The following is a 17,140-nucleotide window of genomic DNA, read 5'->3' on the forward strand; positions in this document are numbered from 1 at the left end:
GACCCTGATGTTGGGAAAGAGTGAGGGCACTAGGAGAAGGGGACGACAGAGGACAAGATGGCTGGACAGTGTTCTCGAAGCTACGAACATGAGTTTGACCAAACTGCGGGAGGCAGTGCAAGACAGGAGTGCCTGGCGTGCTATGGTCCATGGGGTCACGAAGAGTCGGACACGACTAAACGACTAAACAACAACAACAAGGAGGGGCAGGATTGCTGCCCTTGGTTGGCAATCTGCTTCCTCGTGACATCTGATCTGGAGACGTCTTGTAAGGAACCTTTTCCTTGCACTCCATAAGCCAGATATGGAACAGGAATGTAGTGGCAAGAGCTGCCCCCGGCGTGGCATGCAAGCAAAGGAAGCCTAATGCCCAGTGGCATGCAAGCAAGGGGAGCCTTTTCGCTCATGTAGCTGTCAGCCAGCCAGTGGTAGCTGCTGCCTCACCTGTTCCATTGAAAGTGCAATTGTTTTGCAGGACCCGGTTAATGTCCCTGAAGGATGCATCATAAGAACCATTGAAGTTCGAGAACGGCTCACGCAGACACACCTCATGGTCCACGATGACACTGCCTTGTCTGGAAGCAAGAAGGACAAATCATTTAGCCCCAGCTGTGAAGGAGCCCCCAGTTCGCCTGTTGTGAGGTGGGTTGACATGGCCTGTTCAGGGAGTGTGGTGTTTTACATCGGGGTCCAAGGAATTTGGTGGAACCCAAAACCACCCTCTCTCCAATGCTTGGTCACCAAACTTATCTATTCTTTGCCTCACCTCAGCCTAATCACATGTACGCTCTGGTACCCAAAAATGCCCGCATAGAAGATGTCCATCTGCAGAGAGAGAGAGAGAAAATCTTAGCTCCGCTGCAGTGACAATGGAATGTGAGGAGCAGCAATGAAGAGCAGGGTCAGGCCAGGAGCAGCAGAGTGACTGCCACTTGGCAGCATCTACAGCCGCCTCCATCAGCTTAGAAGGTGTCCGTGTGAGCAATCCTGCTGGTGCTTACAACACAACGTAATGCTTACAAAAAGGCAATACCAAAAATCAGAAACAACAAAATACTCTACATTTACAAGACACTAGTTTGTTGATCTGAGAAATACCAAACCCCCAATCCCAGCAGATTCTTGGTCCCACTGAGTGCTGAGCAGGGCATCTCTATCCTGCTCTGCTCCTTTAACTCCTCCATACCTTCCAACACACCTTTGGGGTATCTCCTGTGCTGGGCATGGCTAGTCGGCGGCCCCCAGCAGGCAGAATGGGATGATTATAAAGGCTGGAAGATGACCTTTGTCGCTTTAACACTCGTCTTTCAAAAGTGACAATTAGGAAAACGGTTCCTGATGTGTGTATTAGGGTATAAACGATCCGTTCCGAGCTACATATTACAGAAACAGCTTTCTATACTCATCTGAAAGCTCCATTTCCAGGTATTCCAAATGAGGGAAACCTGACTGTGTTTCCAGACTTGCTGTGAATGAGCTTCACCACTGAGAAATGGAGCATGAATGAGGTCTGGACTCAGAAGAGACCATAGTGTTCTGGTGTGAGAATTTCTGGGGGTGTCATCTCTCTGTGCACTCACCTGTTCCACAAAGATCTTCACAAATGTCTTGAAGGCAGAGGAGCCGTAAATCGCCATCTCTGGGCTGAAGTTCCGATTCTTCACTGTTACAGAGACATGGATTGTGGCCTCAACAGTCACTGTGATCAGAAAGCACAGGAGTCATTAAACATGAAGGTACAGCCACAGTTTCAGAGTCCATTTGTGAGGATGAGCACTTCAGGTGTTCATTGAGTCGTAGGAGAATTGCAAGGATCATGGAAACAACAGGAATCACCTATGGATCCACACCAAAGTGTGCAGAGAAAGGGCACTGGTATAGGGTGTGAAATACACTGGAATGTGCGTGTATCAGCTCAGTGTAGTCTACTTTTGCTGACACAAACTCTCCAAGTCCTGAGGCAGGTGACATTCTTGTCCATCTGCTGCTGCTGCTGCTATCAGAAGCTTTTTAAACTGAAGGTGGCAGGGTGGTGCCACAGAAGCAACACACCATTTTGAAGCAAGCAACTTGACCATCTTTCCTTGCAAACCAATTGAGGGCTCATCCACACTGCCCATCCACACCAGTTGAGGGCTCTGCACTTTCCTGCAGAAAGCGGTTTTGTGCTGAATAGGAACAAATGGCAATTGGTTTTTCCACAAAGAGCAGGATTCCCAGGGGAAAACTGTGTAGTAAAGGCAGACCTGCTCAGACCTAGTAAGCATGCCTAGTAAGCACAGGTGAAGAGGAAAACCCCACAGACCCAGGCTTTCTAGGCATGTGGGGGGAAAGCCTGAGTAGATTGTATCTACTCAGTTACAACCAGTTTTATACATGGTTGGTATGGAAGTCATCTGCATCCAGAAAAGGCAACGTTCTACATCAAACCATGTCCAGGGGTGGCTGAAATATTTCACTTCTTTCTCAGTATTCATAGAAGCTTTCAGTCTCTTCATGGGCCGACTTCCCTACACAAGAGTGACAGTGCAGGCAAGGGGAGGTCAGAGGGGTTCCCCAAGTTGGTGCCCTTCAGGTGTTGTTGGGCCAGAATTACAAATCCTCCCTGCCAATTGGCCACACTCACTGAGACAGTGTTCTCGAAGCTACAAACATGAGTTTGACCAAACTGCGGGAGGCAGTGCAAGACAGGAGTGCCTGGCGTGCTCTGGTCCATGGGGTCACGAAGTCGGACACGACTAAACGACTAAACAACAACAACACTGAGACAGATGGGAGGACAACCATTTCTGGAGAGCACAAGGTTAGGGAAGGCTGGCTTGGGTACTCCTGTCTCAAGACTTCAACAGAGGAACATCTAGGTCATCAAAGAAGCAAGATCACGCACAGCAATGTGAAACAAGGTTTTAAGCTGCAAGACCACAAATATCGCCCACCTAGGAAATTACTATACATACCTGGACATTCCTGAGCTTTTGTTTTCAAAGGAAGAGGGGGGGGGGAAGGCTAGTACTAATAATGCTCAGACTTACCCACTTGGACTTCATTCTTTGCCTCTTCGCAACGCTGCCCAATATAGGGAGACGGACAGTGACAACGACCCCCGACTAACACTCCTCCATTAAGGCACCCGAGAGGGACAACTGTGGTGGAAGAAGCTGGATAAGAGGAAGAAAACAGAACATTAACAACATTTAAGAGCAAGCTGACAAAAGAGCCTTCATATATGATGACGATAATACAATAATTTATATGTTGTACACCTTCTAAGTTTATAGTGAGGGTGAAAGAGCAATACATAAAATCAATAAGAATTAATCAGATCTTTAGCTGCTTGCTGAAATCAACAAAGCCTACGCCAAGGGCCTGGAATTCAATAAAGGACGGGCCTCAGCCTGGAAGGAGTTACATGGTGGCTGTAAGTCGTGTGCCTTGACTCATAGAACAACTCCCACAAAGACAGTACTGCTCAAAGAGGAATATAACACATTAATAGGAATTGAATATATTCTGGACTCAAGTATATTAAGGGCATATAAATTAATGCAAGAACTTTGTACTTTGCCAAGAAGCATGATTGCAACAAGTGCAAACCATTAAGTGCTGCATAGGGTGTGCAAGAAGATAAACATCATTTCCATATGAAAAAATAGACCCCTAACAGAGGAATTTAAAGTTCAGAAGGCGTCAAAGTGTGTGAATGGGTAATGGTGTAAGGTGAATATTTTCATACCGGTAGACGTAGATGCAGTTGATATGCTTGTTTCAGGACGCTCTTCTGTGGAACTGGAAGAGGTGGTAGATGGACTGAGCTTTTCAGTCGCACTAGTTGTGCTTAGGATGGCTGTAGTACCCTCACTAAAAGGTGCAGGCAACATGGACAGAGAAGATGTCCCTGCGGTAGAGGGTTCCTCCGAGGTGGAAGAAGCGTAGGACACTGCCTGCGGAGTAGTGTTGTCTGCTGCTGTACTCTGAGTTGAGGATTCAGTCGCAGAGGTCACAGTGGAAGAGGGAGGCAAGGTTGACAGAGGAGAAGATCCTGCGGTGGATGATTCCTCAGAGGTAGAAGAAGCTGAGGTTACTGCCTTCGAGGTATTGGTATCTCCTGCTGTACTCTGAGTTGAGGATTTAGTTGCAGTGGTCACAGTGGAAGAGGGAGGCAAGGTTGAAAGAGGAGAAGATCCTGCGGTGGATGATTCCTCAGAGGTAGAAGAAGGTGATGTCACTCCCTGCGGAGTAGTGGTTTCTCCTGCTGTACTCTGAGTTGAGGATTCAGTCGCAGTGGTCACAGTGGAAGAGGGAGGCAACGTTGACAGAGGAGAAGATCCTGCGGTGGATGATTCCTCAGAGGTAGAAGAAGCTGAGGTTACTGCCTTCGAGGTATTGGTATCTCCTGCTGTACTCTGAGTTGAGGATTTAGTTGCAGTGGTCACAGTGGAAGAGGGAGGCAAGGTTGAAAGAGGAGAAGATCCTGCGGTGGATGATTCCTCAGAGGTAGAAGAAGGTGATGTCACTCCCTGCGGAGTAGTGGTTTCTCCTGCTGTACTCTGAGTTGAGGATTCAGTCGCAGTGGTCACAGTGGAAGAGGGAGGCAAGGTTGACAGAGGAGAAGATCCTGCGGTGGATGATTCCTCAGAGGTAGAAGAAGGTGATGTCACTGCCTGCAGAGTAGTGGTTTCTCCTGCTGTACTCTGAGTTGAGGATTCAGTCGCAGTGGTCACAGTGGAAGAGGGAGGCAAGGTTGACAGAGGAGAAGATCCTGCGGTGGATGATTCCTCAGAGGTAGAAGAAGGTGACGTCACTGCCTGCGGGGCAGTGGTATCTCCTGCTGTACTCTGAGTTGAGGATTTAGTTGCAGTGCTCACAGTGGAAGAGGGAGGCAAGGTTGACAGAGGAGATGTCCCTGTGGTGGAGTGTTGCTCAGAGGTAGAAGACGCGGAGGTCACTCCCTGCGGAGTAGTGGTATCTCCTGCTGTACTCTGAGTTGAGGATTCAGTCGCAGTGGTCACAGTGGAAGAGGGAGGCAAGGTTGACAGAGGAGAAGATCCTGCGGTGGATAATTCCTCAGAGGTAGAAGAAGCTGAGGTCACTGCCTGCAGAGTAGTAGTGTCTGCTGCTGTACTCTGAGTTGAGGATTCAGTTGCAGTGGTCACAGTGGAAGAGGGAGGCAAGGTTGACAGAGGAGAAGATCCTGCGGTGGATGATTCCTCAGAGGTAGAAGAAGGTGACGTCACTGCCTGCAGAGTAGTGGTTTCTCCTGCTGTACTCTGAGTTGAGGATTCAGTCGCAGTGGTCACAGTGGAAGAGGGAGGCAACGTTGACAGAGGAGAAGATCCTGCGGTGGATGATTCCTCAGAGGTAGAAGAAGCTGAGGTTACTGCCTTCGAGGTAGTGGTATCTCCTGCTGTACTCTGAGTTGAGGATTTAGTTGCAGTGGTCACAGTGGAAGAGGGAGGCAAGGTTGAAAGAGGAGAAGATCCTGCGGTGGATGATTCCTCAGAGGTAGAAGAAGGTGACGTCACTCCCTGCGGAGTAGTGGTTTCTCCTGCTGTACTCTGAGTTGAGGATTCAGTTGCAGTGGTCACAGTGGAAGAGGGAGGCAACGTTGACAAAGAAGATGTCCCTGTGGTGGAGTGTTCCTCAGAGGTAGAAGACGCGGAGGTCACTCCCTGCGGAGTAGTGTTGTCTCCTGCTGTACTCTGAGTTGAGGATTCAGTCGCAGTGGTCACAGTGGAAGAGGGAGGCAAGGTTGACAGAGGAGAAGATTCTGCGGTGGATGATTCCTCAGAGGTAGAAGAAGGTGACGTCACTGCCTGCAGAGTAGTGGTTTCTCCTGCTGTACTCTGAGTTGAGGATTCAGTCGCAGTGGTCACAGTGGAAGAGGGAGGCAAGGTTGACAGAGGAGAAGATCCTGCGGTGGATGATTCCTCAGAGGTAGAAGAAGGTGACGTCACTGCCTGCAGAGTAGTGGTTTCTCCTGCTGTACTCTGAGTTGAGGATTCAGTCGCAGTGGTCACAGTGGAAGAGGGAGGCAACGTTGACAGAGGAGAAGATCCTGCGGTGGATGATTCCTCAGAGGTAGAAGAAGCTGAGGTTACTGCCTTCGAGGTAGTGGTATCTCCTGCTGTACTCTGAGTTGAGGATTTAGTTGCAGTGGTCACAGTGGAAGAGGGAGGCAAGGTTGAAAGAGGAGAAGATCCTGCGGTGGATGATTCCTCAGAGGTAGAAGAAGGTGACGTCACTCCCTGCGGAGTAGTGGTTTCTCCTGCTGTACTCTGAGTTGAGGATTCAGTTGCAGTGGTCACAGTGGAAGAGGGAGGCAACGTTGACAAAGAAGATGTCCCTGTGGTGGAGTGTTCCTCAGAGGTAGAAGACGCGGAGGTCACTCCCTGCGGAGTAGTGTTGTCTCCTGCTGTACTCTGAGTTGAGGATTCAGTCGCAGTGGTCACAGTGGAAGAGGGAGGCAAGGTTGACAGAGGAGAAGATTCTGCGGTGGATGATTCCTCAGAGGTAGAAGAAGCTGAGGTCACTGCCTGCGGAGTAGTGGTTTCTCCTGCTGTACTCTGAGTTGAGGATTCAGTCGCAGTGGTCACAGTGGAAGAGGGAGGCAACGTTGACAGAGGAGAAGATCTTGCGGTGGAGTGTTGCTCAGAGGTAGAAGACGCGGAGGTCACTCCCTGCGGAGTAGTGGTATCTCCTGCTGTACTCTGAGTTGAGGATTCAGTCGCAGTGGTCACAGTGGAAGAGGGAGGCAACGTTGACAGAGGAGAAGATCCTGCGGTGGATAATTCCTCAGAGGTAGAAGAAGCTGAGGTCACTGCCTGCAGAGTAGTAGTGTCTGCTGCTGTACTCTGAGTTGAGGATTCAGTTGCAGTGGTCACAGTGGAAGAGGGAGGCAAGGTTGACAGAGGAGAAGATCCTGCGGTGGATGATTCCTCAGAGGTAGAAGAAGGTGACGTCACTGCCTGCAGAGTAGTGGTTTCTCCTGCTGTACTCTGAGTTGAGGATTCAGTCGCAGTGGTCACAGTGGAAGAGGGAGGCAAGGTTGACAGAGGAGAAGATCCTGCGGTGGATGATTCCTCAGAGGTAGAAGAAGCTGAGGTCACTGCCTGCGGAGTAGTGGTATCTCCTGCTGTACTCTGAGTTGAGGATTCAGTCGCAGTGGTCACAGTGGAAGAGGGAGGCAACGTTGACAGAGGAGAAGATCCTGCGGTGGATGATTCCTCAGAGGTAGAAGAAGCTGAGGTCACTGCCTGCAGAGTAGTGGTTTCTCCTGCTGTACTCTGAGTTGAGGATTCAGTCGCAGTGGTCACAGTGGAAGAGGGAGGCAAGGTTGACAGAGGAGAAGATCCTGCGGTGTATGATTCCTCAGAGGTAGAAGAAGCTGAGGTCACTGCCTGCGGGGTAGTGGTATCTCCTGCTGTACTCTGAGTTGAGGATTCAGTCGCAGTGGTCGCAGTGGAAGAGGGAGGCAACGTTGACAGAGGAGAAGATCCTGCGGTGGATGATTCCTCAGAGGTAGAAGAAGCTGAGGTCACTGCCTGCAGAGTAGTGGTTTCTCCTGCTGTACTCTGAGTTGAGGATTCAGTCGCAGTGGTCACAGTGGAAGAGGGAGGCAAGGTTGACAGAGGAGAAGATCCTGCGGTGTATGATTCCTCAGAGGTAGAAGAAGCTGAGGTCACTGCCTGCGGGGTAGTGGTATCTCCTGCTGTACTCTGAGTTGAGGATTCAGTCGCAGTGGTCACAGTGGAAGAGGGAGGCAACGTTGACAGAGGAGAAGATCCTGCGGTGGATAATTCCTCAGAGGTAGAAGAAGCTGAAGTCACTGCCTGCGGGGTAGTGGTATCTCCTGCTGTACTCTGAGTTGAGGGTTCACTTCCAGTGGTCACAGTGGAGGAGGCAGACAACGTTGACGGGGAAGATGTTCCTGCGCTGGATGATTCCTCAGAGGTAGAAGAAGCTGAGGTCACTGCCTGCGGAGTAGTAGTGTCTGCTGCTGTACTCTGAGTTGAGGATTCAGTTGCAGTGGTCACAGTGGAAGAGGGAGGCAAGGTTGACAGAGGAGAAGATCCTGCGGTGGATGATTCCTCAGAGGTAGAAGAAGCTGAGGTCGCTGCCTTCGAGGTAGTGGTATCTCCTGCTGTACTCTGAGTTGAGGATTTAGTTGCAGTGGTCACAGTGGAAGAGGGAGGCAACGTTGACAGAGGAGAAGATCCTGCGGTGGATGATTCCTCAGAGGTAGAAGAAGCTGAGGTCGCTGCCTTCGAGGTAGTGGTATCTCCTGCTGTACTCTGAGTTGAGGATTTAGTTGCAGTGGTCACAGTGGAAGAGGGAGGTAAGGTTGACAGAGGAGAAGATCCTGCGGTGGATGATTCCTCAGAGGTAGAAGAAGCTGAGGTTACTGCCTTCGAGGTAGTGGTATCTCCTGCTGTACTCTGAGTTGAGGATTTAGTTGCAGTGGTCACAGTGGAAGAGGGAGGCAAGGTTGAAAGAGGAGAAGATCCTGCGGTGGATGATTCCTCAGAGGTAGAAGAAGGTGACGTCACTCCCTGCGGAGTAGTGGTTTCTCCTGCTGTACTCTGAGTTGAGGATTCAGTTGCAGTGGTCACAGTGGAAGAGGGAGGCAACGTTGACAAAGAAGATGTCCCTGTGGTGGAGTGTTCCTCAGAGGTAGAAGACGCGGAGGTCACTCCCTGCGGAGTAGTGTTGTCTCCTGCTGTACTCTGAGTTGAGGATTCAGTCGCAGTGGTCACAGTGGAAGAGGGAGGCAAGGTTGACAGAGGAGAAGATCCTGCGGTGGATGATTCCTCAGAGGTAGAAGAAGGTGACGTCACTGCCTGCAGAGTAGTGGTTTCTCCTGCTGTACTCTGAGTTGAGGATTCAGTCGCAGTGGTCACAGTGGAAGAGGGAGGCAACGTTGACAGAGGAGAAGATTCTGCGGTGGATGATTCCTCAGAGGTAGAAGAAGCTGAGGTCGCTGCCTGCGGGGCAGTGGTATCTCCTGCTGTACTCTGAGTTGAGGATTTAGTCGCACTGGTCACAGTGGAAGAGGGAGGCAACGTTGACAGAGGAGAAGATCTTGCGGTGGAGTGTTGCTCAGAGGTAGAAGACGCGGAGGTCACTCCCTGCGGAGTAGTGGTATCTCCTGCTGTACTCTGAGTTGAGGATTCAGTCGCAGTGGTCACAGTGGAAGAGGGAGGCAACGTTGACAGAGGAGAAGATCCTGCGGTGGATGATTCCTCAGAGGTAGAAGAAGCTGAGGTCACTGCCTGCGGAGTAGTAGTGTCTGCTGCTGTACTCTGAGTTGAGGATTCAGTTGCAGTGGTCACAGTGGAAGAGGGAGGCAAGGTTGACAGAGGAGAAGATCCTGCGGTGGATGATTCCTCAGAGGTAGAAGAAGGTGACGTCACTGCCTGCAGAGTAGTAGTGTCTGCTGCTGTACTCTGAGTTGAGGATTCAGTCGCAGTGGTCACAGTGGAAGAGGGAGGCAACGTTGACAGAGGAGAAGATCCTGCGGTGGATGATTCCTCAGAGGTAGAAGAAGCTGAGGTTACTGCCTTCGAGGTAGTGGTATCTCCTGCTGTACTCTGAGTTGAGGATTTAGTTGCAGTGGTCACAGTGGAAGAGGGAGGCAAGGTTGAAAGAGGAGAAGATCCTGCGGTGGATGATTCCTCAGAGGTAGAAGAAGGTGACGTCACTCCCTGCGGAGTAGTGGTATCTCCTGCTGTAATCTGAGTTGAGGATTCAGTCGCAGTGGTCACAGTGGAAGAGGGAGGCAATGTTGACAGAGGAGAAGATCCTGCGGTGGATGATTCCTCAGAGGTAGAAGAAGGTGACGTCACTCCCTGCGGAGTAGTGGTTTCTCCTGCTGTACTCTGAGTTGAGGATTCAGTCGCAGTGGTCACAGTGGAAGAGGGAGGCAACGTTGACAAAGAAGATGTCCCTGTGGTGGAGTGTTCCTCAGAGGTAGAAGACGCGGAGGTCACTCCCTGCGGAGTAGTGTTGTCTCCTGCTGTACTCTGAGTTGAGGATTCAGTCACAGTGGTCACAGTGGAAGAGGGAGGCAAGGTTGACAGAGGAGAAGATCCTGCGGTGGATGGTTCCTCAGAGGTAGAAGAAGGTGACGTCACTGCCTGCAGAGTAGTGGTTTCTCCTGCTGTACTCTGAGTTGAGGATTCCGTCGCAGTGGTCACAGTGGAAGAGGGAGGCAACGTTGACAGAGGAGAAGATTCTGCGGTGGATGATTCCTCAGAGGTAGAAGAAGCTGAGGTCGCTGCCTGCGGGGCAGTGGTATCTCCTGCTGTACTCTGAGTTGAGGATTCAGTCGCAGTGGTCACAGTGGAAGAGGGAGGCAACGTTGACAGAGGAGAAGATCTTGCGGTGGAGTGTTGCTCAGAGGTAGAAGACGCGGAGGTCACTCCCTGCGGAGTAGTGGTATCTCCTGCTGTACTCTGAGTTGAGGATTCAGTCGCAGTGGTCACAGTGGAAGAGGGAGGCAACGTTGACAGAGGAGAAGATCCTGCGGTGGATGATTCCTCAGAGGTAGAAGAAGCTGAGGTCACTGCCTGCGGAGTAGTAGTGTCTGCTGCTGTACTCTGAGTTGAGGATTCAGTTGCAGTGGTCACAGTGGAAGAGGGAGGCAACGTTGACCGAGGAGAAGATCCTGCGGTGGATGATTTCTCAGAGGTAGAAGAAGGTGACGTCACTGCCTGCGGGGTAGTGGTATCTCCTGGTGTACTCTGAGTTGAGGATTCAGTCGCAGTGGTCACAGTGGAAGAGGGAGGCAACGTTGACAGAGGAGAAGATCCTGCGGTGGATGATTCCTCAGAGGTAGAAGAAGCTGAGGTCACTGCCTGCGGAGTAGTGGTATCTCCTGCTGTACTCTGAGTTGAGGATTCAGTCGCAGTGGTCACAGTGGAAGAGGGAGGCAAGGTTGACAGAGGAGAAGATCCTGCGGTGGATGATTCCTCAGAGGTAGAAGAAGGTGACGTCACTGCCTGCAGAGTAGTGGTTTCTCCTGCTGTACTCTGAGTTGAGGATTCAGTCGCAGTGGTCACAGTGGAAGAGGGAGGCAACGTTGACAGAGGAGAAGATCCTGCGGTGGATGATTCCTCAGAGGTAGAAGAAGCTGAGGTCACTCCCTGCGGAGTAGTGGTTTCTCCTGCTGTACTCTGAGTTGAGGATTCAGTCGCAGTGGTCACAGTGGAAGAGGGAGGCAAGGTTGACAGAGGAGAAGATTCTGCGGTGGATGATTCCTCAGAGGTAGAAGAAGGTGACGTCACTCCCTGCGGAGTAGTGGTTTCTCCTGCTGTACTCTGAGTTGAGGATTCAGTTGCAGTGGTCACAGTGGAAGAGGGAGGCAACGTTGACAAAGAAGATGTCCCTGTGGTGGAGTGTTCCTCAGAGGTAGAAGACGCGGAGGTCACTCCCTGCGGAGTAGTGTTGTCTCCTGCTGTACTCTGAGTTGAGGATTCAGTCGCAGTGGTCACAGTGGAAGAGGGAGGCAAGGTTGACAGAGGAGAAGATTCTGCGGTGGATGATTCCTCAGAGGTAGAAGAAGGTGACGTCACTGCCTGCAGAGTAGTGGTTTCTCCTGCTGTACTCTGAGTTGAGGATTCAGTCGCAGTGGTCACAGTGGAAGAGGGAGGCAAGGTTGACAGAGGAGAAGATCCTGCGGTGGATGATTCCTCAGAGGTAGAAGAAGGTGACGTCACTGCCTGCAGAGTAGTGGTTTCTCCTGCTGTACTCTGAGTTGAGGATTCAGTCGCAGTGGTCACAGTGGAAGAGGGAGGCAACGTTGACAGAGGAGAAGATCCTGCGGTGGATGATTCCTCAGAGGTAGAAGAAGCTGAGGTTACTGCCTTCGAGGTAGTGGTATCTCCTGCTGTACTCTGAGTTGAGGATTTAGTTGCAGTGGTCACAGTGGAAGAGGGAGGCAAGGTTGAAAGAGGAGAAGATCCTGCGGTGGATGATTCCTCAGAGGTAGAAGAAGGTGACGTCACTCCCTGCGGAGTAGTGGTTTCTCCTGCTGTACTCTGAGTTGAGGATTCAGTTGCAGTGGTCACAGTGGAAGAGGGAGGCAACGTTGACAAAGAAGATGTCCCTGTGGTGGAGTGTTCCTCAGAGGTAGAAGACGCGGAGGTCACTCCCTGCGGAGTAGTGTTGTCTCCTGCTGTACTCTGAGTTGAGGATTCAGTCGCAGTGGTCACAGTGGAAGAGGGAGGCAAGGTTGACAGAGGAGAAGATTCTGCGGTGGATGATTCCTCAGAGGTAGAAGAAGCTGAGGTCACTGCCTGCGGAGTAGTGGTTTCTCCTGCTGTACTCTGAGTTGAGGATTCAGTCGCAGTGGTCACAGTGGAAGAGGGAGGCAACGTTGACAGAGGAGAAGATCTTGCGGTGGAGTGTTGCTCAGAGGTAGAAGACGCGGAGGTCACTCCCTGCGGAGTAGTGGTATCTCCTGCTGTACTCTGAGTTGAGGATTCAGTCGCAGTGGTCACAGTGGAAGAGGGAGGCAACGTTGACAGAGGAGAAGATCCTGCGGTGGATAATTCCTCAGAGGTAGAAGAAGCTGAGGTCACTGCCTGCAGAGTAGTAGTGTCTGCTGCTGTACTCTGAGTTGAGGATTCAGTTGCAGTGGTCACAGTGGAAGAGGGAGGCAAGGTTGACAGAGGAGAAGATCCTGCGGTGGATGATTCCTCAGAGGTAGAAGAAGGTGACGTCACTGCCTGCAGAGTAGTGGTTTCTCCTGCTGTACTCTGAGTTGAGGATTCAGTCGCAGTGGTCACAGTGGAAGAGGGAGGCAAGGTTGACAGAGGAGAAGATCCTGCGGTGGATGATTCCTCAGAGGTAGAAGAAGCTGAGGTCACTGCCTGCGGAGTAGTGGTATCTCCTGCTGTACTCTGAGTTGAGGATTCAGTCGCAGTGGTCACAGTGGAAGAGGGAGGCAACGTTGACAGAGGAGAAGATCCTGCGGTGGATGATTCCTCAGAGGTAGAAGAAGCTGAGGTCACTGCCTGCAGAGTAGTGGTTTCTCCTGCTGTACTCTGAGTTGAGGATTCAGTCGCAGTGGTCACAGTGGAAGAGGGAGGCAAGGTTGACAGAGGAGAAGATCCTGCGGTGTATGATTCCTCAGAGGTAGAAGAAGCTGAGGTCACTGCCTGCGGGGTAGTGGTATCTCCTGCTGTACTCTGAGTTGAGGATTCAGTCGCAGTGGTCGCAGTGGAAGAGGGAGGCAACGTTGACAGAGGAGAAGATCCTGCGGTGGATGATTCCTCAGAGGTAGAAGAAGCTGAGGTCACTGCCTGCAGAGTAGTGGTTTCTCCTGCTGTACTCTGAGTTGAGGATTCAGTCGCAGTGGTCACAGTGGAAGAGGGAGGCAAGGTTGACAGAGGAGAAGATCCTGCGGTGTATGATTCCTCAGAGGTAGAAGAAGCTGAGGTCACTGCCTGCGGGGTAGTGGTATCTCCTGCTGTACTCTGAGTTGAGGATTCAGTCGCAGTGGTCACAGTGGAAGAGGGAGGCAACGTTGACAGAGGAGAAGATCCTGCGGTGGATAATTCCTCAGAGGTAGAAGAAGCTGAGGTCACTGCCTGCGGGGTAGTGGTATCTCCTGCTGTACTCTGAGTTGAGGGTTCACTTCCAGTGGTCACAGTGGAGGAGGCAGACAACGTTGACGGGGAAGATGTTCCTGCGCTGGATGATTCCTCAGAGGTAGAAGAAGCTGAGGTCACTGCCTGCGGAGTAGTAGTGTCTGCTGCTGTACTCTGAGTTGAGGATTCAGTTGCAGTGGTCACAGTGGAAGAGGGAGGCAAGGTTGACAGAGGAGAAGATCCTGCGGTGGATGATTCCTCAGAGGTAGAAGAAGCTGAGGTCGCTGCCTTCGAGGTAGTGGTATCTCCTGCTGTACTCTGAGTTGAGGATTTAGTTGCAGTGGTCACAGTGGAAGAGGGAGGCAACGTTGACAGAGGAGAAGATCCTGCGGTGGATGATTCCTCAGAGGTAGAAGAAGCTGAGGTCGCTGCCTTCGAGGTAGTGGTATCTCCTGCTGTACTCTGAGTTGAGGATTTAGTTGCAGTGGTCACAGTGGAAGAGGGAGGTAAGGTTGACAGAGGAGAAGATCCTGCGGTGGATGATTCCTCAGAGGTAGAAGAAGCTGAGGTTACTGCCTTCGAGGTAGTGGTATCTCCTGCTGTACTCTGAGTTGAGGATTTAGTTGCAGTGGTCACAGTGGAAGAGGGAGGCAAGGTTGAAAGAGGAGAAGATCCTGCGGTGGATGATTCCTCAGAGGTAGAAGAAGGTGACGTCACTCCCTGCGGAGTAGTGGTTTCTCCTGCTGTACTCTGAGTTGAGGATTCAGTTGCAGTGGTCACAGTGGAAGAGGGAGGCAACGTTGACAAAGAAGATGTCCCTGTGGTGGAGTGTTCCTCAGAGGTAGAAGACGCGGAGGTCACTCCCTGCGGAGTAGTGTTGTCTCCTGCTGTACTCTGAGTTGAGGATTCAGTCGCAGTGGTCACAGTGGAAGAGGGAGGCAAGGTTGACAGAGGAGAAGATTCTGCGGTGGATGATTCCTCAGAGGTAGAAGAAGGTGACGTCACTGCCTGCAGAGTAGTGGTTTCTCCTGCTGTACTCTGAGTTGAGGATTCAGTCGCAGTGGTCACAGTGGAAGAGGGAGGCAAGGTTGACAGAGGAGAAGATCCTGCGGTGGATGATTCCTCAGAGGTAGAAGAAGGTGACGTCACTGCCTGCAGAGTAGTGGTTTCTCCTGCTGTACTCTGAGTTGAGGATTCAGTCGCAGTGGTCACAGTGGAAGAGGGAGGCAACGTTGACAGAGGAGAAGATTCTGCGGTGGATGATTCCTCAGAGGTAGAAGAAGCTGAGGTCGCTGCCTGCGGGGCAGTGGTATCTCCTGCTGTACTCTGAGTTGAGGATTTAGTCGCACTGGTCACAGTGGAAGAGGGAGGCAACGTTGACAGAGGAGAAGATCTTGCGGTGGAGTGTTGCTCAGAGGTAGAAGACGCGGAGGTCACTCCCTGCGGAGTAGTGGTATCTCCTGCTGTACTCTGAGTTGAGGATTCAGTCGCAGTGGTCACAGTGGAAGAGGGAGGCAACGTTGACAGAGGAGAAGATCCTGCGGTGGATGATTCCTCAGAGGTAGAAGAAGCTGAGGTCACTGCCTGCGGAGTAGTAGTGTCTGCTGCTGTACTCTGAGTTGAGGATTCAGTTGCAGTGGTCACAGTGGAAGAGGGAGGCAAGGTTGACAGAGGAGAAGATCCTGCGGTGGATGATTCCTCAGAGGTAGAAGAAGGTGACGTCACTGCCTGCAGAGTAGTAGTGTCTGCTGCTGTACTCTGAGTTGAGGATTCAGTCGCAGTGGTCACAGTGGAAGAGGGAGGCAACGTTGACAGAGGAGAAGATCCTGCGGTGGATGATTCCTCAGAGGTAGAAGAAGCTGAGGTTACTGCCTTCGAGGTAGTGGTATCTCCTGCTGTACTCTGAGTTGAGGATTTAGTTGCAGTGGTCACAGTGGAAGAGGGAGGCAAGGTTGAAAGAGGAGAAGATCCTGCGGTGGATGATTCCTCAGAGGTAGAAGAAGGTGACGTCACTCCCTGCGGAGTAGTGGTATCTCCTGCTGTAATCTGAGTTGAGGATTCAGTCGCAGTGGTCACAGTGGAAGAGGGAGGCAATGTTGACAGAGGAGAAGATCCTGCGGTGGATGATTCCTCAGAGGTAGAAGAAGGTGACGTCACTCCCTGCGGAGTAGTGGTTTCTCCTGCTGTACTCTGAGTTGAGGATTCAGTCGCAGTGGTCACAGTGGAAGAGGGAGGCAACGTTGACAAAGAAGATGTCCCTGTGGTGGAGTGTTCCTCAGAGGTAGAAGACGCGGAGGTCACTCCCTGCGGAGTAGTGTTGTCTCCTGCTGTACTCTGAGTTGAGGATTCAGTCACAGTGGTCACAGTGGAAGAGGGAGGCAAGGTTGACAGAGGAGAAGATCCTGCGGTGGATGGTTCCTCAGAGGTAGAAGAAGGTGACGTCACTGCCTGCAGAGTAGTGGTTTCTCCTGCTGTACTCTGAGTTGAGGATTCCGTCGCAGTGGTCACAGTGGAAGAGGGAGGCAACGTTGACAGAGGAGAAGATTCTGCGGTGGATGATTCCTCAGAGGTAGAAGAAGCTGAGGTCGCTGCCTGCGGGGCAGTGGTATCTCCTGCTGTACTCTGAGTTGAGGATTCAGTCGCAGTGGTCACAGTGGAAGAGGGAGGCAACGTTGACAGAGGAGAAGATCTTGCGGTGGAGTGTTGCTCAGAGGTAGAAGACGCGGAGGTCACTCCCTGCGGAGTAGTGGTATCTCCTGCTGTACTCTGAGTTGAGGATTCAGTCGCAGTGGTCACAGTGGAAGAGGGAGGCAACGTTGACAGAGGAGAAGATCCTGCGGTGGATGATTCCTCAGAGGTAGAAGAAGCTGAGGTCACTGCCTGCGGAGTAGTAGTGTCTGCTGCTGTACTCTGAGTTGAGGATTCAGTTGCAGTGGTCACAGTGGAAGAGGGAGGCAACGTTGACCGAGGAGAAGATCCTGCGGTGGATGATTTCTCAGAGGTAGAAGAAGGTGACGTCACTGCCTGCGGGGTAGTGGTATCTCCTGGTGTACTCTGAGTTGAGGATTCAGTCGCAGTGGTCACAGTGGAAGAGGGAGGCAACGTTGACAGAGGAGAAGATCCTGCGGTGGATGATTCCTCAGAGGTAGAAGAAGCTGAGGTCACTGCCTGCGGAGTAGTGGTATCTCCTGCTGTACTCTGAGTTGAGGATTCAGTCGCAGTGGTCACAGTGGAAGAGGGAGGCAAGGTTGACAGAGGAGAAGATCCTGCGGTGGATGATTCCTCAGAGGTAGAAGAAGGTGACGTCACTGCCTGCAGAGTAGTGGTTTCTCCTGCTGTACTCTGAGTTGAGGATTCAGTCGCAGTGGTCACAGTGGAAGAGGGAGGCAACGTTGACAGAGGAGAAGATCCTGCGGTGGATGATTCCTCAGAGGTAGAAGAAGCTGAGGTCACTCCCTGCGGAGTAGTGGTTTCTCCTGCTGTACTCTGAGTTGAGGATTCAGTCGCAGTGGTCACAGTGGAAGAGGGAGGCAAGGTTGACAGAGGAGAAG

The 17,140-nt window shown here is 51.6% G+C and overlaps 1 protein-coding gene across 1 annotated transcript in view; it reads right to left on the reverse strand.

Annotated features, from left to right (window-relative positions):
- Positions 1-4,772: 4,772 nt before the first annotated feature.
- Positions 4,773-17,140, reverse strand: part of LOC132593026 (mucin-2-like) — a gene marked incomplete at its 3' end in the record, with an annotated part of 44,775 nt that continues 32,407 nt past the window's right edge. The window contains exons 6-15 of the mRNA XM_060281403.1: positions 13,605-13,763; positions 12,711-12,767; positions 10,677-10,745; positions 10,380-10,463; positions 10,119-10,166; positions 9,381-9,455; positions 8,823-8,879; positions 7,827-8,003; positions 5,605-5,855; positions 4,773-4,860 (exon numbers count right to left, since the gene is read on the reverse strand). Coding sequence (XP_060137386.1) covers positions 4,773-4,860; positions 5,605-5,855; positions 7,827-8,003; positions 8,823-8,879; positions 9,381-9,455; positions 10,119-10,166; positions 10,380-10,463; positions 10,677-10,745; positions 12,711-12,767; positions 13,605-13,763 — 1,065 coding nt within the window. The remainder of the gene's footprint in view (positions 4,861-5,604; positions 5,856-7,826; positions 8,004-8,822; positions 8,880-9,380; positions 9,456-10,118; positions 10,167-10,379; positions 10,464-10,676; positions 10,746-12,710; positions 12,768-13,604; positions 13,764-17,140) is intronic.

Source organism: Zootoca vivipara, chromosome 13 (assembly GCF_963506605.1).
Source record: "Zootoca vivipara chromosome 13, rZooViv1.1, whole genome shotgun sequence".
NCBI classification, from domain to species: domain Eukaryota; kingdom Metazoa; phylum Chordata; class Lepidosauria; order Squamata; family Lacertidae; genus Zootoca; species Zootoca vivipara.